Source organism: Pocillopora verrucosa, chromosome 3, assembly GCF_036669915.1.
Source record: "Pocillopora verrucosa isolate sample1 chromosome 3, ASM3666991v2, whole genome shotgun sequence".
NCBI lineage: Eukaryota > Metazoa > Cnidaria > Anthozoa > Scleractinia > Pocilloporidae > Pocillopora > Pocillopora verrucosa.
In genome coordinates this window covers 5769654-5787571 of record NC_089314.1, presented here as the reverse complement: position 1 = coordinate 5787571, position 17918 = coordinate 5769654, and the positions used below count along the sequence as shown (strand labels likewise).

Sequence of the window (17918 nt, the reverse complement as noted above, 5' to 3'; positions counted from 1 at the left end):
TGTTCAAACAAAGAAAAGTTAGAAAGCAAAAACTTTTCTCTTCCTTTCTTCCTTAAAGATTGCTGTGCTCTCAAAATAAGATTTCAAAATGAGAGGTTGGCCGCTTCAGGGGCGGTTTTTAGCTCATCAGATTGTTATTTGCCCTAAATACTGGCATGTTATGGCACACATGAAAGGACGACGAATCAAATTGACCTCTAAAATTGTTGCAATCCAAATATGAAATCATAAATGGTAGAAAAGAGAAAAGAAAAAGATAATATGACGCTTTTTAACACTTTTGTACTTTCCGGAGCAGTATTTGAGATCAGCTTTTTAATGTCATTACCGGTGGACTCTACATAACTGATTCGTTTTTCTTCCAAGGAAAGTAATAAGAATAATAAAAAAATGAAACTCTTGAGCTGGCTTTTTTCCGCTGGCTTTGTATCTTTTCGATGGAAATAAACGGAGGACACTCCATTGCGTGATAACTGTCCGGTGATTTTGTCCCACGTGATGCTAAGCAACTAATGGAGTCACGCGTAAATTAATGGGTGGGTTACGTTTGTGTCTGCTAATTGAGGCAGCACACTTCAAGATGCTCGCCTTGTTGCCAAAATGAGGCAAACGTTAGCAACTACTAATCTATTTGACAGTGAAAACACAAATCCAGAGGACACAGCAAGTTCTGCATAAAAGCAATTTTATTGCATCAAGATACTTACGACGCTATACACAGTTGAAAAATTGCCGAGTAAAACCCCCGCAAACAGCATTTATGAAACAACCATTGGATGGTGTTTCACAAAAGTCCATTATAAAAAGCTAAAACCTTGTTATTAACAAGAAAGTGCTGAAAACTATCGCCCCCATTTCTTTTATTTCGGCAAATGGTCTGCACATAAGTCCGCTTAATACTCCGAAAATTGTGGTGCATACTTCTCACATTGTAATTTTTGAAAATCAATCAGCAGTCACTTTTTAAGACACTATAAATCGCCGACACACTTCACACAGTTTTTTTTTGTGGTGAATCACTTTCTTCCTCCAGGAATTCCCAGTCGAAAATCTAAAACAAAAACAGAAAAAAATACCAGAAACTGAGGTAAATTTCCATAACTTCATCATCACATAAACCCTTCTCCCCTTAAACCTTTGCATCAATATTCACATTCTCCATACTCTTATTTATAAATCTCCTATTATGCTGACAAGAAGAGCTCATTTCCTTAACTCTCATGATCTTAAATTTTGTAGCGATGCTGTCTAGACAAACTAGATGGTAGTCAGTCTTGGGAGTTTATGACTCAGAAATTTCAAGTCCCGGTGACTCACTTCTTCAGTTGGCCTTTGAAGGAGGAGGAGCAATTTGAATAAAAGCCTCGACGGGTTCGCGCAATTTTATTCTTCTGAAAACGTAACTCGTCCCTATTTATAACAAAGTGTACTAACAATCGAGTGATTACCTATACTAAAAACCAATCCTCCCAGGAGTCACACACTGACAAATTTATGTCACTATATTTTTGTCACAAAATGACAAATTTAAATTCAGTTTTTTTTCTTCAGCTCTTTGCTTCATTGTTGAAAGAGACTTATGATATGACAACGACCGTGGTAACAGCGACGTAAAGGGAATGGGTCGAGGCCGTAGGTTGGAAACTGCCAGTTTTCCGGATATTATGAAAGTTTGCGTGTTAAGTTACTTGTGGATTTCGTTCAATTCTTGCATATATCACGGTCAGTATAAGCGCAATACAAAAGAACACAGTTGACGTGATTAAAATCAAAAGTTTACCTCTGTATCATTCATCTGATCATTCTTCAATGTGTTTAATAGTCCAGCCAATCTGCAAGGCACGGAAGTTGGGTAAACAATTACGTGAATGAAAAATACAGAGAGGTATAGGGGCATTGGATCAATGTCAGTATCTGAGAACCTATCCCTCCCCTAACCAAACAATTGTCAACTGACCACAAGTTACGGTTAGTGTTGGGCTAGGAAAGGGGTAGCAACTTTGAACCAATCAGAGTGAAGTTTCGATGCTATCGGCCAATCAGGTGCAACTGCAACTTTGAACCAATCAGCGTGAAGTTTCGATGCTATCGGCCAATCAGGTGCAACTGAAAATCGACTCACTTCGCTATTCCACACACATTACTATAGGTCGCATAACATCGCACGACCACTTTTGGACTTACTTTTCAAAATTCTTTGAACTCTCCTCTATTAGAACAATGGATTGTGTACTGGAACTACGAAGACAAGAAAATTATGAAAAATAAGTGCTTTTGACTCTACTGATTTTGACTCTGGTATGGCTAGGTAAGTGTGGAATAGAAAAAGCAGCAGTATCAACAGAAGGCATCGATGTTTATCTAGAAGAGAGAAAAACGGAGATGACACAGAAAAATTTAAATCAATTATGCTGATGATGTAGCAAAGACCTTGAAGCTGCAATCGAAGAGAAAGATGAATATGAACTGCTCATCGAACGGCGTCGATCCTCTTCTCTTCGTCTCTGAAATCAGGGGGAAAAAATAAAACTAGTCAATTAGTTTTAAACTCGACCATTATTGAGGGAGGGTATCCCAATGCATGAGGGCACGCTGCAAAACCTAGGTCAAGTGTCTCGTCCAATTCAATCAATACAGGGAGGCGAGTTAACTTTCGTACAAGTGGAAAATTAATGCTATCTTTGATACTTCATTTAAAAAAAAAAACAATTTAAGAACAACCTTTGACTGGAGAAGCCTCCAAAGATCAACTTGTCTCTGTTTTTGCATCTGGAGAACAAAATAATCAAAAGCAATCAATAGAGTAAAATGAAAAATCGCAGTCTCCAGGATTTTAACCCCAGTTAGATGATAACATCAATTTTCTATTGCCTTCTGCATACACATAATTTATTATCGGCTTAGAAATTGCTTAATTGCCTGTTAACGGGTTTATACTTAACAGCTACAGATGGAGGGTGCAACGATATTGTGTAAAACAAGCAAACTGCGTGAAGCGCGGGAAAACTTGAGTGGTTATGCCGCAATTGGCTGTAGCTTAGAATGTGATTGTTTGAAAGGAAGGTGCAAGTCTCTGGACCAATCACACTGAGAAGTAAAAGCAATTTCGGATTATTTACAGCTCTTAATTGAAAACAACTTCTCTCTAAACTAACCTCTTTTAGATCCTCCGCTCTGGCAATAATTTTTGATTTGACTTGAAGAAGACGTTGCATCAGTCCGCGCATGTCTCTTCTACAAGCCATCACTTCACTAAAGAAAATTGGGGACAACATCAAAAAAAGAACATAGAATTGAATAATTTCACGGCCTTCCAAATATGAACTTCCTAGAAGTAGATTATCTATGAGTCCTGCGTCCTTGACTAGAATCAAAGTAATGACCTTCCGTGCACAAGCCGGATGCTACGGCACTAAATCTCATTTTGACGAACAATTTGACATATTCTCCTAATTACAAAATTCTCTTACCTTAAATTGGACAAAATCTCCCTATGGAGTTTTTCTCTATGTGCAAGGATCTGTAGAATTACTGTGGCCATATTTTCACAATCTGCAGGTCGTCTGTCGCCTTAAAACACAACAAGAAGTGTTATCTTGGGTAACATTAGAAAACTCTTGTACAGACGAACACTGCTACATGAAAATTGAGGGCAAGAAAGTGAGTCAGGAAACTAGCCCCCAGTCGTTAGCGCCGACGATCCACTTGGAGTGAGCCGAGATAAGAGACCGGTTTCATTGCAACATGAAAGAAGCAAATCATCACTTACTTTGTCTGAGGTTCTCATACAGCTGAACAGCACGATCATACCTGTGACCAAAGAAAAACGTATGAGACCAAGTTTTCAAACAGAAACCGCGCTAGAATGATTAAACCTAAAAACCTAAAGCCACTCCTACTCTTTGTTTAATCTGAATCCAGGCCACCTGCTACTCTCGTGCATTGTAACAGAATCCAGGTAGTCATACATCAATTGCTGTCTGAAGAGTTTAACTTTTTTCTCCAATTTGGCCAAAACCAGCTTTGGTCTGACGTTGCGAAAAGTATGTTTCGGTAAAAGATAATGTCTAAGAGTACCGACAAGTTTGGAGCATATTCTGACCAAATATATGTATATTCATCAGCCAAATATCATGCGATTTTTTTTCTGCAAGAAAGTGGGAAACCAGTGGAAAAACGGTGTTGTGATAATTGAACATCAGAAGCATGTTATACCAACAAAGAAGAAAAAGCAAGAATTACATCAAATGCTTGAAAAAGAAGAGGTTTTCACCTAAGTTGATCAATTTTCATAGAAGATTGCGCTGCACTTGAACATGTCGCCTTTTGCAACTCAACCACTTTATTCTGTAGAGCTGCTGTTAAATCTCTAAGTTGTGTTACATCATTCTGAAAGAAATCAAACTAGCATTTGTATGAGTGGCAAAAATGGTCTATTAAAGCCAAAAAAGGAACAACACTCTAGAAATATACTATCCACCTTCCCTTAAATACTTAAAAAAGGACTTCAACAACAAGGATGTTCGATGTACTCTCCAGTGTTGGAATAATGCGAATCTCCCTGCTAGAAACCAATCCTCTTCCTAGCCCCAATCCGCGCGGCTTTCGAACTCATGTGGATAGCCACGCGAACTGGGGCTAGAAGGGGGATTGGTTTCTACATTCCTGGTAAATTTTCGTCTGCTTTCCACATCGAGGATACCAAACTCTTCATCTTAAGGAGGTTCACTAAAAGGTTTCCATTAATTGAAGGAACGAGGCAGTAATGTACCGTTCAACATAAGAACGATCCATCCTAAGCGACTGACTTAGAAGAGTTTGTTACTGTTAATTTAATTACTGTTTTATACGGCAAGTTTTATAATTCCTCTTACATTATGGAATGATTCCGCTTTTTTCTGCGCCCGTTTCCAGTTTCTTAACAGTTTGTCATCTGCAAAACAAAAATAGCGTCCATTACTTTTCATCTTTTATATTTTATTAAAGGAAAGATCTTCGACGGTTTAATTTCACCACCATCACAACAACACGGAGTTTAATGTAATTCAACTCACTTTTCATGAGACTGGCATTGTCGGCGTAGTTCTCTAGATCTGTCTCCAAACTAAAGAATAAACCAATTCATGATTACATTAAAAGTAATAAAAGTACTGATTAACAAACAATACTTTTACACAATTTCAACTCACTACGGTTGAGTTACCTTGAGTTGAAGAATTCAATTTTTGCCTTCAGTTTATCGTACTCAGCTAGAAGCTCAGTCTTGAGTTGTCCAAGTTTGGTATTTAGAACTAACAGTGAAATCCTGAAAGAGAAGTCGAAATCGTTCACAAATAGATGCATAACAGAATCATTGACTATAAGTATTCCCCCAAAATCTTACTTTTTGCCTCGTAGCGCATGACTGCTCGAACTATGCGAGCCTGTTCGTTCGTTCAAAGCGCCCGGTTACATCTTACAAAGTTTTTCCCACTAAGTCTGGAGGAGTCTCGGAGCGATTTCAAAACTGTGCACCGACAAGCCAAACAGAACATTCTTTTGTGTAAAGTTAAAATATGTGCACGTTTATAACTCACTGGGCAGCTCTGACACCGTCAATCAGCCGCTGATTTATCTTGATCTGCTCACGACAAAAGTGCACCCCTTGAGCTAAAGCCTTTTTTAATTCCTGAAAAAAAAAATTTATTTAAGTTTTAAGAATACAGAGTACAAACTTGCATGACATCGGAGTAAGAGAACCTAACATGAACTGCCATATTCTGAGGGGAGTTGAGTAATTTACCTCGTAAGCCATCAATGATTTTGGTTCGGTGACTGAAAAAGAGCAACAAGATAAGATGAAAATCAAATCGTTATCTGAAATGTTCTACTCATCTGGTTTTCGTTTCAAGCACCTAAGCCAAAAATAATGATAATGATGACAAATAAACTAATACAAACAATCAACATCAAAAATAAGATGCTGACAACTCCAACTGCCACAATCAAAACTAGTTGCCTATTTAGAGGCGCGGTAAAGAAATTTATTCCAGCTCTACCGAGAAACAAATCCATCTAGGCTCAGTTGTTCAAAATGCGGATAACGCTATCCTACGGATAAATCGCTCTCCAGCGGAAAATTGATAACAAAAACTACCACACTATCCATGAGATGGGGATTTATTCAGTGAATACCGTTATCCAACCTTTGGGGCTTGGTGGTCAGAACGGGACTCGAACCCGGGACCTTCGGTTTGTAAACCTGACGTTCTTACCTCACTCAACAAAGCTGCCCTCTCTATTCCTACCTTCTCAGTATAAATAAGCTGATTGCTCTCATAAGCAAACTCTTACCCATTCCTTGTACTGAAGGCGGTAAGGTGTATAGTTGACGTTTGGTTGCTGGCTCGTTATTTTTCGGTAAAAGGTACAAAACATTATCTTCTCCCATCTGCGAAAAAACAACACAAGCAACACCCAATGTAAGTTCTTTGTTTTATTTTTAGGAACAAAACAGTCCTATTTATACCCCAGTGTTAGAGGGGAGGGAGAGTGTTTACACAGTACTTACATTGACTTGAAAAATTTAAGATAATTCAAAAGATTGTGACTACACTTAGCGTTGTGAGTTAATATCTCGAGAAAACCAATTTATTATCACTCTTACGAACTAAATTTTGGCATTTCTTATAACTAAGTTCCTAGATTTTTAACATTTACATTTTCTCTTTTAGCTAAAAGCTTACTACTTTTCCTACAGGTTTATAAACATTGTTCCTTATCTTTTTTTTTTCAACAAATTTAATGACTGTCTGACATTCAAGAGGAATATTGAAACGATTGACACAAAATCTTAAAATTTATCCACCAGATCAACTAGAAATTATTTTATAAACAAAACTCAAGACACGGATTACAAAATACAGCTTGTAAGTCTTACGATATCATGTTTGATGCAGTCCATGACCAGGGTCTTTGGCTCAAGTGTTTGTCCTGACACCATCATCAATTCTTGCTCTTTTACTTCCACCCCAGTTTCCTCGCATAACTTTACTTGTAGATCCTCTACACTGTGATTTAGTGAAAAAGGAAAGTTCGCATGTGCTACACGAGTTTTCCCGGCCCACACAAAGCATATCTTTCAGGCGGGCATCGAACCCAACAGTTGGAAGAGAGGGGGATTCTAGCACTGCACCTTCTCTACTTCCCAAATTGAATCATTCAAGATTTCATCATCTAAAGGACTCAAAGACGACCACGATGTTTCTAATACTTAGCCCTTTGGCCCCTACGAGTGACTAGCATCTAATTTCTCCTTACAATATCACCCCTGTATCACGCTTTAAGGTCACGAGAATAAAGGAAATTATCACCAACTAGAGAAACTCTTGGTTGCTGAAAAAATTCTCCTTGTCAGCACCATAGGAAATGTAGAGAGAACAGCAGTGAGAATATGCATACTGATGTCAGGGTGTAAAAGGTTAGTTATGTAAAGCTAAATTACGTACGCACTTTGATTGGTTCTTAATTATGATGTAATGGCTTTATGACGTCACATAGATGACGTCACCATCGACAAAAATTTTGCTTTGTCATCATTTAGTACAAAATAGATTCATTGTTGCTGTGTTTCTGTTCAGTAATAGATCACGGAAGACGTCAAAATGTGGTGAGTACGTCAGTGACACACTCAGTTGCGCCTCTGTGCCACGCTTTTGTTCTCACCACATTTGACTTTATCTGTGATGTTTCACTGCAGACCCACAGCAATATGGAAACTATTTGATAAACATAATTGACGTACTGAAGACGAGGATCAACTTAGAGCGTTGAGCTCATCACACTTACGTTTCAGTCGGGAACACTTCAAATGCATGTACCATACTTGAATGAATTACGAACACATGTATTACCTGAAAAAAAACCACCAAAAAGTAAAATTAATTTAAGCCAACAGATTTAAAAAACAGTGCCGTAACAAAATTTTCATTTACCACAGTACTGATGATTCTTTCCAGCATATCAAAACACTCAATTTTTCCACTTTCAAGCTTTGATCCCCCACGTGCCGTGGGATCCCATAACAACAACAGCCGCAAAAGCGCTACAAACTTGTCCTGAAGAGGTCTGCAAGAGGAACAAAAACAATGCAACTTAAATTGCTCAGCTTCATCACAAGTTTTCTTACCAATGCGTATGAGAATTGTAATACTTTCCAATGAAGCTACCACAAAGCCGTACTTTTTCCCCTTACACTGTAGCATACAAATTCCCGGAAATCTAAAAAACATACCGCTATAATTTTCTCCTTTGAGTTAACGTTTGGAAAATAATAGCGTCACAAGAAAAAACCAGTTCCTCTTTCTCTTCTTCTCCCCATTATCTACCACACGACAGCTTGTTTTGAGAGCATTTCCTGTGCTTAAAAATTATTAAGAACTGAAGTCACACTTTGCCCCTTTACAGCCCCTTATGATAACACCAGACTTTGGCCTGAGATGAACGCTACATGATGTTCATTATATCGATTACCAAAACTGATATAGGTTACACACCTGCAGAGAGCATTGGGAGTTGGTAACACTGAGTTAAACTGTACTTCCCCTGAAATAAAATTATCACAGTCACCACAAAATACCATAGTTTAACTTGTCAAGTACTTATAACTACATGATTCTAGTTTCACACCAGGTAAGACTTGTCAAGGTGCCATAACCACAGTACATTAGAAATTTGAGTAACTGAGACTTACTTTTGTCAAAATTTTACAGTAACTGCAATTATCAATCTTATCACACTAGGGGTTAAAATCTATCTGCTGTGGCGTTGAGAAGAAGTCATTTCACCAATTAAAACCTTACTGATAAAAGCTTTGTTATACAAAGAAAAAAGTAATAATGAACAGATGGAAAGCTAGGTACTGTCTTAACTTATATTAACCCTTAACTCCATGAGTGACCAAGACAGAATTTCTCCTTACAATATCAATACAATATAAACCAAATAAGTGATGAGAATAAAGAAAAATAACAATTTAGGGATAATTAGTTAATCCAATACTAAATTCTCTGAGCTAACTTTATAGAAATTGTATGGTTGGCAGTAAAGAGAATTACAAATTTGATCTGGGAGTTAAAGGGTTTTAACTACCTTGCAAATCAACAAAAGCACAAATGTCATCTGGTCCTTTGCCATTAAGTTCTTGGTACCTAATGAGAACAAGCAAAGAAAATGGAATTTTATTGAGGCTATCTTTTAACCCATAAAATAATACAATAAGATTTGAAATTCTACCTTCCCGTAACTGACAATTTCCTTGTAAATAAACTGACAAAACTTAATTATAGTTTATGTTAAGTTAGTACCCACAGGCTGACAAGTTTATCAACTATTCCCACAGGATGATTATGAGATTACTGGATAATAACCTCACGTTGTTCAAACAAGAAATCAAAAAAGCTCTCTCTAAGGCACAGCATTCATGGAAAGCAGCAATATAGTGAAATTAATAGTGTGATTAATGTAATTATTAGTTAACAGTTTTTAATCCTTTGTAAATAGCTAATAAATTGCCTGTGATTAAATAAAGTTAAAAAAAAAGGTAAAATCAGAAATGATAGTGTAAGGCAAATTACATACATGTCTATCAATTATCTCTGGCCAAGAGTTTAAAGTTGATTCATTACCAATAATATAACAACTATCAGAATTGGGAGAATTACAACCAGAAGAAAATCTGCAAGATGTATCAGTTGAATAAACTTGCATGTAACTTTTAAATAAATGAAAGTAACTTTCATATTTCCAACTATTCATACCACTGGACTGGAGAGCTCAGTTCTGACAAGAAAGGTCGCAGTCCTGTGATGCATTCAAACAACACTGTACCAAAGCTCCAATAATCTACCTGTAAATCAAATAGTACCAGTCATGATGAAAAACAAAACCCTTATGTACATTTTTAAGGATTTAATAGGCAAATAACTTAAACAAAGATTGTGAACGTACAGGTACAAGAAGTATATTGCTTGTTGGTAATATAGATTTATATATTATTTATGCTTTCTTCTGGGAAATAAAGCTGTCAAGGATTGGCTGCATGAATGAGTTGTCAGGTATTTTACACTGTTCATGAGTTGATGGTTAACTGGCCATCAGTAAGAGGTTTAATTTTACATTGGTAGTTGTGGCACACTATCAGCAGCTATTGTGGAGAAGGGGTCATTGCAGTGTACACAGTGTAACTAAATGGGTGGAGTCAAAAAAAAAAAGTTCAGAGGTTCATAAAAAGTAAATCAATTGGTCATTGCTGGAAAGAACTTTCTTAACCATTCAAACACTAATTATTAACAATAACTGTGTAGGTTAATTAGTGCCCTTACTGTTTTTGTGTATTTGACTCTACCAAGAAGTTCAGGGGCCTATGAAAAGAACAAAATAATCAAAATTGGTCCAAACTAACAACTTCTTTTAAAATGGCATATAAATAGCAGATTTCTCCATCTGTATTGAAAGTAATGGGCCATAAATCTAAGTAAAAGAAACTTGTTCTGTAACTAACAAAACCAAGAGTAGTATATACCCACCACATATTTAAGAGTTCCCACAAAAGTAGTAGCCAGACTTTCTTGATCCAACTGCTTAGCATAGCCAAGGTCTATAATTTTGTAAACTACCTGGAAGGAGGTAAAGTGAAAAAAAAATTACAAATAACAATGGTAAACTGCACTATAAATGTAAAATGTTTAAGTTTCAAAAATAAAGGAACATAACACAATGAACCCCCACATTTTAAACCATGATTTTTGGTCTAGCCATTGAGACACTACCTCTTCCATTGGTCAAAGCAAAATTACCGATATTTTGACTAGATGACTGAGATGTTCAAGGCAAGCACAGTTTTTTATGCAGCTAAGCTACCAATGGGCAAAAAAATTAGTTGATGCATAGAATCCATGTCCCCACTTTTAAGGTCTTATTTAGAAATTAATGAAAAATACATTAAAGACCAGTTTGCTCTGATAACCCCCTTCCCCCATCCTATTTTCTACGATCGTAGAGAACAAGGAGCATCATTCTACAGTGGGAGAGCAGTTGGGTAAAAGTAAAGGTCTCCAGGATACAAATGGAATGCTATTCCAGAATCTTGCAATGTCAATATTGATCTGTCCACAAGTTTGCCTCTGATCAAAGAATTACAATAAAGCAGGCTTTATTGTAATGATCCATGTCTTGCATAATTCTACATTAATGTGCTCAATTTCTTCTTACCTTACTTTGTGCATGACTTATCACAATGTTCTCAGGTTTGATGTCTCTGTGTATAATGCGATGACCGTGAAGAAATTCAACTGCAGCCGCTTTTCAAAAAAAAAACAACAACATCAACACCACTGTTTTAATTGCATACCTAACCACATTAGTTGAATCTGTTGTAATGTACAGCTTGCTCATAACAATCAAATGTGACATGTTTCACAATTTTCTGGAGATGCTTTCTCCTAGAACCCCTTTCAGGCTCACCCATCTAACATATGTTTCTGTGGCCATCTTGGTTAAACCTTTCTAGCCTCATCTTACCTCAAAACTTACCAAAAGCACTGTTAATATAACCATGCTCCAAGTAATTAATACGCTTATCAAAATCACTCTTAGTTTCAAAAATTTCTCACCAACATCTAAAGCAATCTTCAGAACAGTCTTTTCCTTCAGCCCACAGCAGCTCTCTGGGGAATTCAGTACCTGTATAAGCATAAAGATTTATTGAACATTTCATTACTCATGAAAGCCAATAATGTTTTAACAGTTAAAATCAAGTAACAATAAAATAAAAACTATACAATCATTTTTCAACTCTTTAACCATTGCAAACCTTTAATGGAAAGCAGGTGCCTGGGGTATCCAAGGCATTCTACTGGGTCCCACCAGCTCAATTTCCCAAATACTGTAATACTGACTAATTCTTAAAAATTAATTACATAATTTGAATAATTTTAAATATTTTTAAGTGCACCTTTCTCAAATCTCCTCCAGAACAGAATTCCATGGCTAGGAGAGGAAGCTCATTCACACTGACATTCAGTGGTGGTGGAACTTCAATAGCTGCAACCAGGTTGGGGTGATGAAGCCTCTTCATGATGTCAATTTCCTGCTGCCATAGTTTCTCATTTTGAGGATTCAATGTCAAGCGGCATTTCTTCAAGGCTATTTGTTCCTTTGAAATCTATAAAAAGTGTCATGCAAACTGCAATTTACCTTAAACCTTTGACCTGTAACTGGCATCTAATTTCTCCTTACATTATATCACTCCTGGGTCAAACATGAGGTGAAAATAATACAGAAAATGATCACCAACAAAAGAAGCTATCTTTGCTTTGGTCCCACATTGTGTAACTGAGACAGAGGCAAGTTACCTCTTTCTTGATTCAAGGACATATGCAGAGCTCAAAGTTACCCACCTTTCAAATGCTATCAGTGATTTAAACTGTACTTTAACATTTCATGTAAAATATTGGTTTGAAATACTCTTTATGAGTCAAATTTTTGTAAGACAAAATTTAATACATATAAGAGAAAGAAAGTAAAAACTCCCAGATATTTAGAAAACTTCGGAAATTAAAATGTCTGCCATGGTGTTTTAAATCTTTAACCCCTAAGAGTGATTGGCTTCTAATTTCTCCTTACACTCTCACTGCTGACTCAAACAGTAAGGTCATGACAATAAAGGAAATGATCAATAACTCAAGAAACTCTTGATCAATGAATAATTCTCCCAGTTAGTACCATAGGAAATGTATAGAGAACAGTATAGAGAATTTATATACTGATAGAGGAGTGTAAAGAGTTAATAAGGATACCTTATTCTCAAAAAGCATAACAGTTCCAAAGGTCCCAGTACCAAGACACCTTTCTTCCACCCACCCCTCCCGTGACGATTTCCTCTGTCTTGCATGTTCCATCTCCTGTTGAAAGACAGAAAATTTCATTTCCTTACCCTTAAGTACTTGTATATTAATTAATCTCTTACAGAGTTGATTTGTTAAGAAGTAATAATTTAATTTATGAAGATCCTGTTTTTAAAGCAAATTAAAAGCAATATTAAAGGAAGGAATCATTAGTAGAGAGCTGCAAAAAAGTTTGGGTGAATGCAGGTAAAAATCATGGCAGGATATGAAGTGGAAATTTTTAATAGCAGATTAGTGATTGCTGGATTATATAGTCTTTAAGCTGAAATCAAGATCTGCTGTTGTATATGTATATAAACCGTGAGGTTATTTTAAGTAAAAAGAAAAGATATTTAAGTAAGACCCCATGGTATTAACAAAAGCATCCATGACATCATAGCTAGCTTGTATATACTGTGTTCATTCCTTGTAAATCAGTTGAGAAAGATTTGTTTTAAACCAAGATGACACCCTTGTCTTCTGTTGACTAGCCATCATCGGCAGAGTAATGGATCAATTCCTTTCAAGCTATAAGGAGGAGTTAGGTTGAGGACTTTAGGAAGTTTAAGGGTAATGAATGTGATCTTTTTGTAATCTAGAGTACTGCACCAGAGTTTAACATTGTTTTACACCAAAATATCATGGAAATCATTCTACATATCAGAAACATTAACATCATCAAGTCAATATAATACGATACCTTGAAAAGAATCTAAGTTTTGTTTGGTATGATGTTTTATGTTATGTTGCAAGTAAATGACTGGACCAAGCTTTAGAGAAACTGTCCTTGTAAATATGCTTGAATCATCACAAATTATAAATTATAACTTACAGCAATATGATGACTATTCAATCCTGAAATTAAGGATTCAACGTTAACATCGAGTATATTCCGGATGCCCTCAATTCCAAATTTATGTTGGAATAATTGAATGAATGTCGTTAATAACTACAAGCATTACACATTCCAGAACAGAACATCTAGTACTACAAAAGTAACTGTTAGTAAGGTCATCGATGAGCTGAAAACCTTCGAATTGTGTACCCTGAATGTAGCTGCCTGCATTCAGAGGCCTAATAGGTTTCTCAGTGCCAGGCCTAGATCTGACATTATCCTTGCGATCGATCGAATTCAATTCCGGTAACCGGTAGATAAGAATTTCACACGGGGGTATTGAACAGGATACAAGAAAATTCCCCAGCTATTGTATTCAGTACCGACTAAAAACCTCAAAGTTCAAATTTACTCAAGAGGTTCGATTCACTGTAATCTAACTGGGCACAAACTTGTGGCTCAAATAGAATGTCACGACTGAAACAGCTTAATATGCCATCCTTTCTACTATACTAAATGTACAACAAACAGGAAGTTCAAGGAAACCGTTTGCGAGTGATGTTGTAAAAGTTTGCAAAGAGAAGCAAGGTTTGAAAAAAAAAGTTGTTAGACTACTCCATGATCCGTAGATGTTTTCATAGCAAAGAACATGAATTCAAACGTTTCCAATGCATAAACTTCTGTTAAAAACTACTGCAGGTAAGCATACGCAGCGAACTTAAAACGGCCTTCAATATTTCTATCTAAATTACCTCATGAACCGCTGAACGTAGCTCAACTCTTCAATGCTAAGCTAAACTTCACTCAGTGCAAAGCCCGTGAAATTAGGTGGGCTTCCATAGTATTGACAGTACAGTTTGTCCAACAACGGAACTTTCTTGCTCTCTTCGACGGCAAAACTCCAAGCGTTAATCAAAGCATTACAATTGTGTCTAATTTAGTACCAAAAGTATGATTGAAATCATTCAACATAGGTTAAATTTGTCGAAATTATTCCATCGTGAAAAGTAGGGAATTTCCCCGAAATACGGAAGTGCTCGGAGAGAGGAGTGTTATGGGTAAAATATTCACTTCTTCAGGGAGGGGAGCGGGCTTTTGAAAACAGAATATTCAACTGAATTCAGCTAATCAGCAAAAACTTGATGAAAAGTCGTATTTCTTCTCAATTGAAAAGTCATCGATCTCTCGCAATAATGTACCTCGTAAGATTGATGCTTTGCTTTTTTACGGACGTCGTTCGAATTTTAGTTAGGGTAGGGAGAGAGAGAAAATGAAAATTCTCCAAAATGGAGGCATTATGAGCAAATTGTATATAACGCAAAGACAACTACGATGATCGCTAACAAAATGCTTAGCTTCCTGATTCAGTGCATATGTCCGAAATAAATTTGTTTGCTTCTATGTTTAATTCAAGGAAGTTATTCACTTATAGATCGTATCAACAATTTTGGAAAATCCGAAAATGAAAGCCGCATGTTCCGCTTGGCAAAATGTGTCACTGTACTATTTAAAACCCCAAATGTGAGCGTACTTTGAGATCACCAAAGGGCATCGAAAAACCTGGATACAAATTTTTCCTGTTTTTCCTTCTTGACACTAGTCATCGGCTAGAATTTTCTGGTATTTTTCTTCTTTCTTCACCCTTATTAATCTCATCATTAGCACAATATATGCTTTGTCCTTCAGGCGGAAAACATTATTGTTATCAGCATCTAAAGGATGTTTCTTTGATGATGAACTTCTTCGTCAAACTACAATTGAAAGACTATATGGAATTAATTTGGGGAATAGAGCGAAACCTTTTTTTTGCGATAATTGACACTTGGCAGCGAGGGAAGTGACAAGTTTCTTGGAATCATTATCATAAGAAAAGCAGAGCTGGAATACTGAACGGTGTTAATTGAGGACAGCACAGGTTTCTAGTTTCCCATAAGTTCGATACAGCTTCGATTTATTTGCTCGTTTTAACATCATAAGGAAGACAGAGAGGGTTTTTTAGCGCTGGTTACCACGGCCAGCGAGTGTGCATCACTGAGGATCCGGTTTAACAGACTCTGACAAGGAAGAAAACAACAAAACAAAACAGAACAATACAAAAGCAAAGCAAAAAGAATTATCTATCAATAGGGGCAATTGTTGCCAAGTGAACACCAGGTTATCATGTGTTCCGAGTCCTTTAATGCAGGAAGTTCATGTAGCTGTTACACTTCCTACTGAAAGGTTCCTTCTTTAGTCTGTTTATACTGTTGTTAAAGCTAAACAGGGTTAGACACGAGGCTGAAATGCGTTAAGAGAACACACAGTCTGTGTCTACGATGTATTTTCTAGAAATTAGACGGGCAAAGTGTGAAAGTACTCAAAATTGAAACTCTTCTTTTGAGAGTTACTGTGGAAGGAACACTATAAAAATGTTCTCATCTGGTTGATATTCATCTCAACGGTTGTAGTGTCCAAGAAAACAAATGGCAGATCGGTGCGCCGGCAAACCTGAGCTGAGCGTTTTCCAATTTTTCACTAAACTGCTGGTTTGTTAGCTCTCAAAGGTTGGTAACCGTTCTTTGTTACGTCTTTATTTCATTGTAATTCAAGATTTTATGCAATGATAAAGAAAACTCAACTTAGGAGACCATTCGGCAACGTGTTTCTTACCGACTAGAAGTTTTTTAATCACAATTTTCCTTTGTTTCACTTGATATCAATTATTTACTCAGTCTCCAGCGTTTTTCAAGGGATTAACTTTTTTTGGTTCGGCTGTCTACTATATAAACAAATTGTAATTAAAATCTTTATTGTGCTACAAACTCAATTGGGTGCCCTTTTCTTCAAAAGCCACCCATTCGATATCGAAATCCAACTAAATGTAGTCAAAGATTTCAATAGAAGCTTCTAGTAAACTGAAGTTATTTGGTTTTCTTCGAAACGGTTTCCTCTGCGGAAGTAGAGTCGCAAAGTTTGTTCTTCAGGAATCGTTCAGAACCTCTTCAAAAACTGACATATTATTATTTTTCTCTATTTTTGCAAGGTAAGAACAATTTTCCATCGAATAGGCATCCAGAAAGGCTTGATCCTCACTGTAAGTCACCACTAATAATCACTCTTAAACAAAGGCCTTGGCAATAAAAGCGAGTTTTAAAACTTAGATACCCAGGAGAAAGACTTCCCCTTTCACGGAAGAAATCTCTAGGGCTTTATGGGCTGCATCATGTGAACATATACTTGAAACAAATGAATAAATATTCCTAAGAAAAGTTATGGCCATTTGGGTTAACAGTTGTTAGACATTTTGCTATTTCCGCCATATCAAAAAACTAACTCTTCCTGATGAAATGTTTTGATAAATACAGTTTACCTGCTCTTTCATTATCAGCACACTTTGTCTGCTACCTCGAGTCTCTTGCATAGTTAATGGCCATGAGCGTCTGGTAAGCAGGAAGATGCTTTTTTCGAAACTTAGGCACTGTTTCTGTCCAGAGTCCATTGCACAGCGAACAAAAGTAGTCTCTTTTTCACGAAGTAGCAATTTGATACATCGACTTAGAATGGTTATCCCTCGATCGCATAAGTGGGCATTGAAATTCGGTATCTAGAGGCGTAACTCCAAAGAATCGAGGAACCCAATGCAGTGTTTCGACTGTAAAAGACAGCAAAACATCGAAACGAAACAGTTAAATACGGAAACTAAGCGACAAAATGCGAATTTTTTTCTCCCGGTTTATGTAAAATGCCAGGATACCCTTAAAAACTTTGGGGCAGTCCTAGAATTAGGTTTTTCTGCGTTCATCGACCAACCTCGAGAAATAAAAGATTAAGCACCTACTCGTTTTCCAACCGCTCATCATTCGCAAATCAAATTGTGATCACTCTCATTCTATTCAGACTCTCTCTAGTAGGTTATCCAATGAAAAGCCGACGAGTGTAAAAAGAACTCGAAAGTGCAAGCGATAGTTACACCTGCTTTTTTGCTGGTGCTTAGGCGCTGTTTCTGATATAAGCGCCTTAGTTATTACCTCAATTATGAGTGAAATCGATATGCGTTTATTATGTTCGATAGATATGATTTTATTACAATTGTAGGGATTCTGGCTAACAGCTTTCATATGCGACGTAAGAAATCGCATTGTTTCGGAAGATGCTCGGAGCGGGACCCGATGAGTGAAACA

At 36.8% G+C, this 17918-nt stretch overlaps 1 protein-coding gene across 3 annotated transcripts; it reads right to left on the bottom strand.

The window, feature by feature from the left end:
• Positions 1-668: 668 nt before the first annotated feature.
• LOC131798454 (inhibitor of nuclear factor kappa-B kinase subunit alpha) lies at positions 669-17593 on the bottom strand. 3 transcript variants are annotated; one of them, XM_066164575.1, is made up of 29 exons: positions 17576-17593; positions 17108-17389; positions 12837-12941; positions 11993-12202; positions 11652-11721; positions 11251-11339; positions 10566-10655; positions 10362-10400; positions 9798-9886; positions 9130-9188; positions 8535-8583; positions 7974-8106; positions 7828-7892; positions 6920-7049; positions 6334-6430; positions 5783-5814; positions 5577-5668; positions 5204-5305; positions 5055-5104; positions 4875-4933; positions 4274-4389; positions 3770-3810; positions 3471-3570; positions 3156-3252; positions 2722-2769; positions 2431-2504; positions 2185-2238; positions 1781-1832; positions 669-1051 (listed from the first exon to the last, which is right to left on the bottom strand). In XM_066164575.1, the coding sequence occupies exons 2-29, from the start codon at positions 17234-17236 to the stop codon at positions 992-994; spliced, it is 2331 nt and encodes a 776-aa protein (XP_066020672.1). In that variant the 5' UTR covers positions 17237-17389; positions 17576-17593; the 3' UTR covers positions 669-991. The 3 variants fall into 3 exon arrangements, with proteins under 3 accessions (XP_066020672.1, XP_066020673.1, XP_058972087.2); XM_066164576.1 differs by lacking the exon at positions 17576-17593 and having other exon boundaries at positions 17108-17393; XM_059116104.2 differs by lacking the exons at positions 17108-17389; positions 17576-17593 and adding an exon at positions 14511-14782.
• Between the last annotated feature and the right edge of the window lie 325 nt (positions 17594-17918).

Coding starts and splice junctions, on each gene's coding strand:
- LOC131798454 (XM_066164575.1), bottom strand. CDS start 17,236: ATGGACTCTGGACAGAAACAGTGCCTAAGTTTCGAAAAAAGCATCTTC. Junction 8,107..8,534: donor ACTCCCAATGCTCTCTGCAG/GTGTGTAACCTA, acceptor TTCCTCTTGCAG/ACCTCTTCAGGACAAGTTTG. Junction 7,893..7,973: donor AAAGAATCATCAGTACTGTG/GTAAATGAAAAT, acceptor GTTTTTTTTCAG/GTAATACATGTGTTCGTAAT.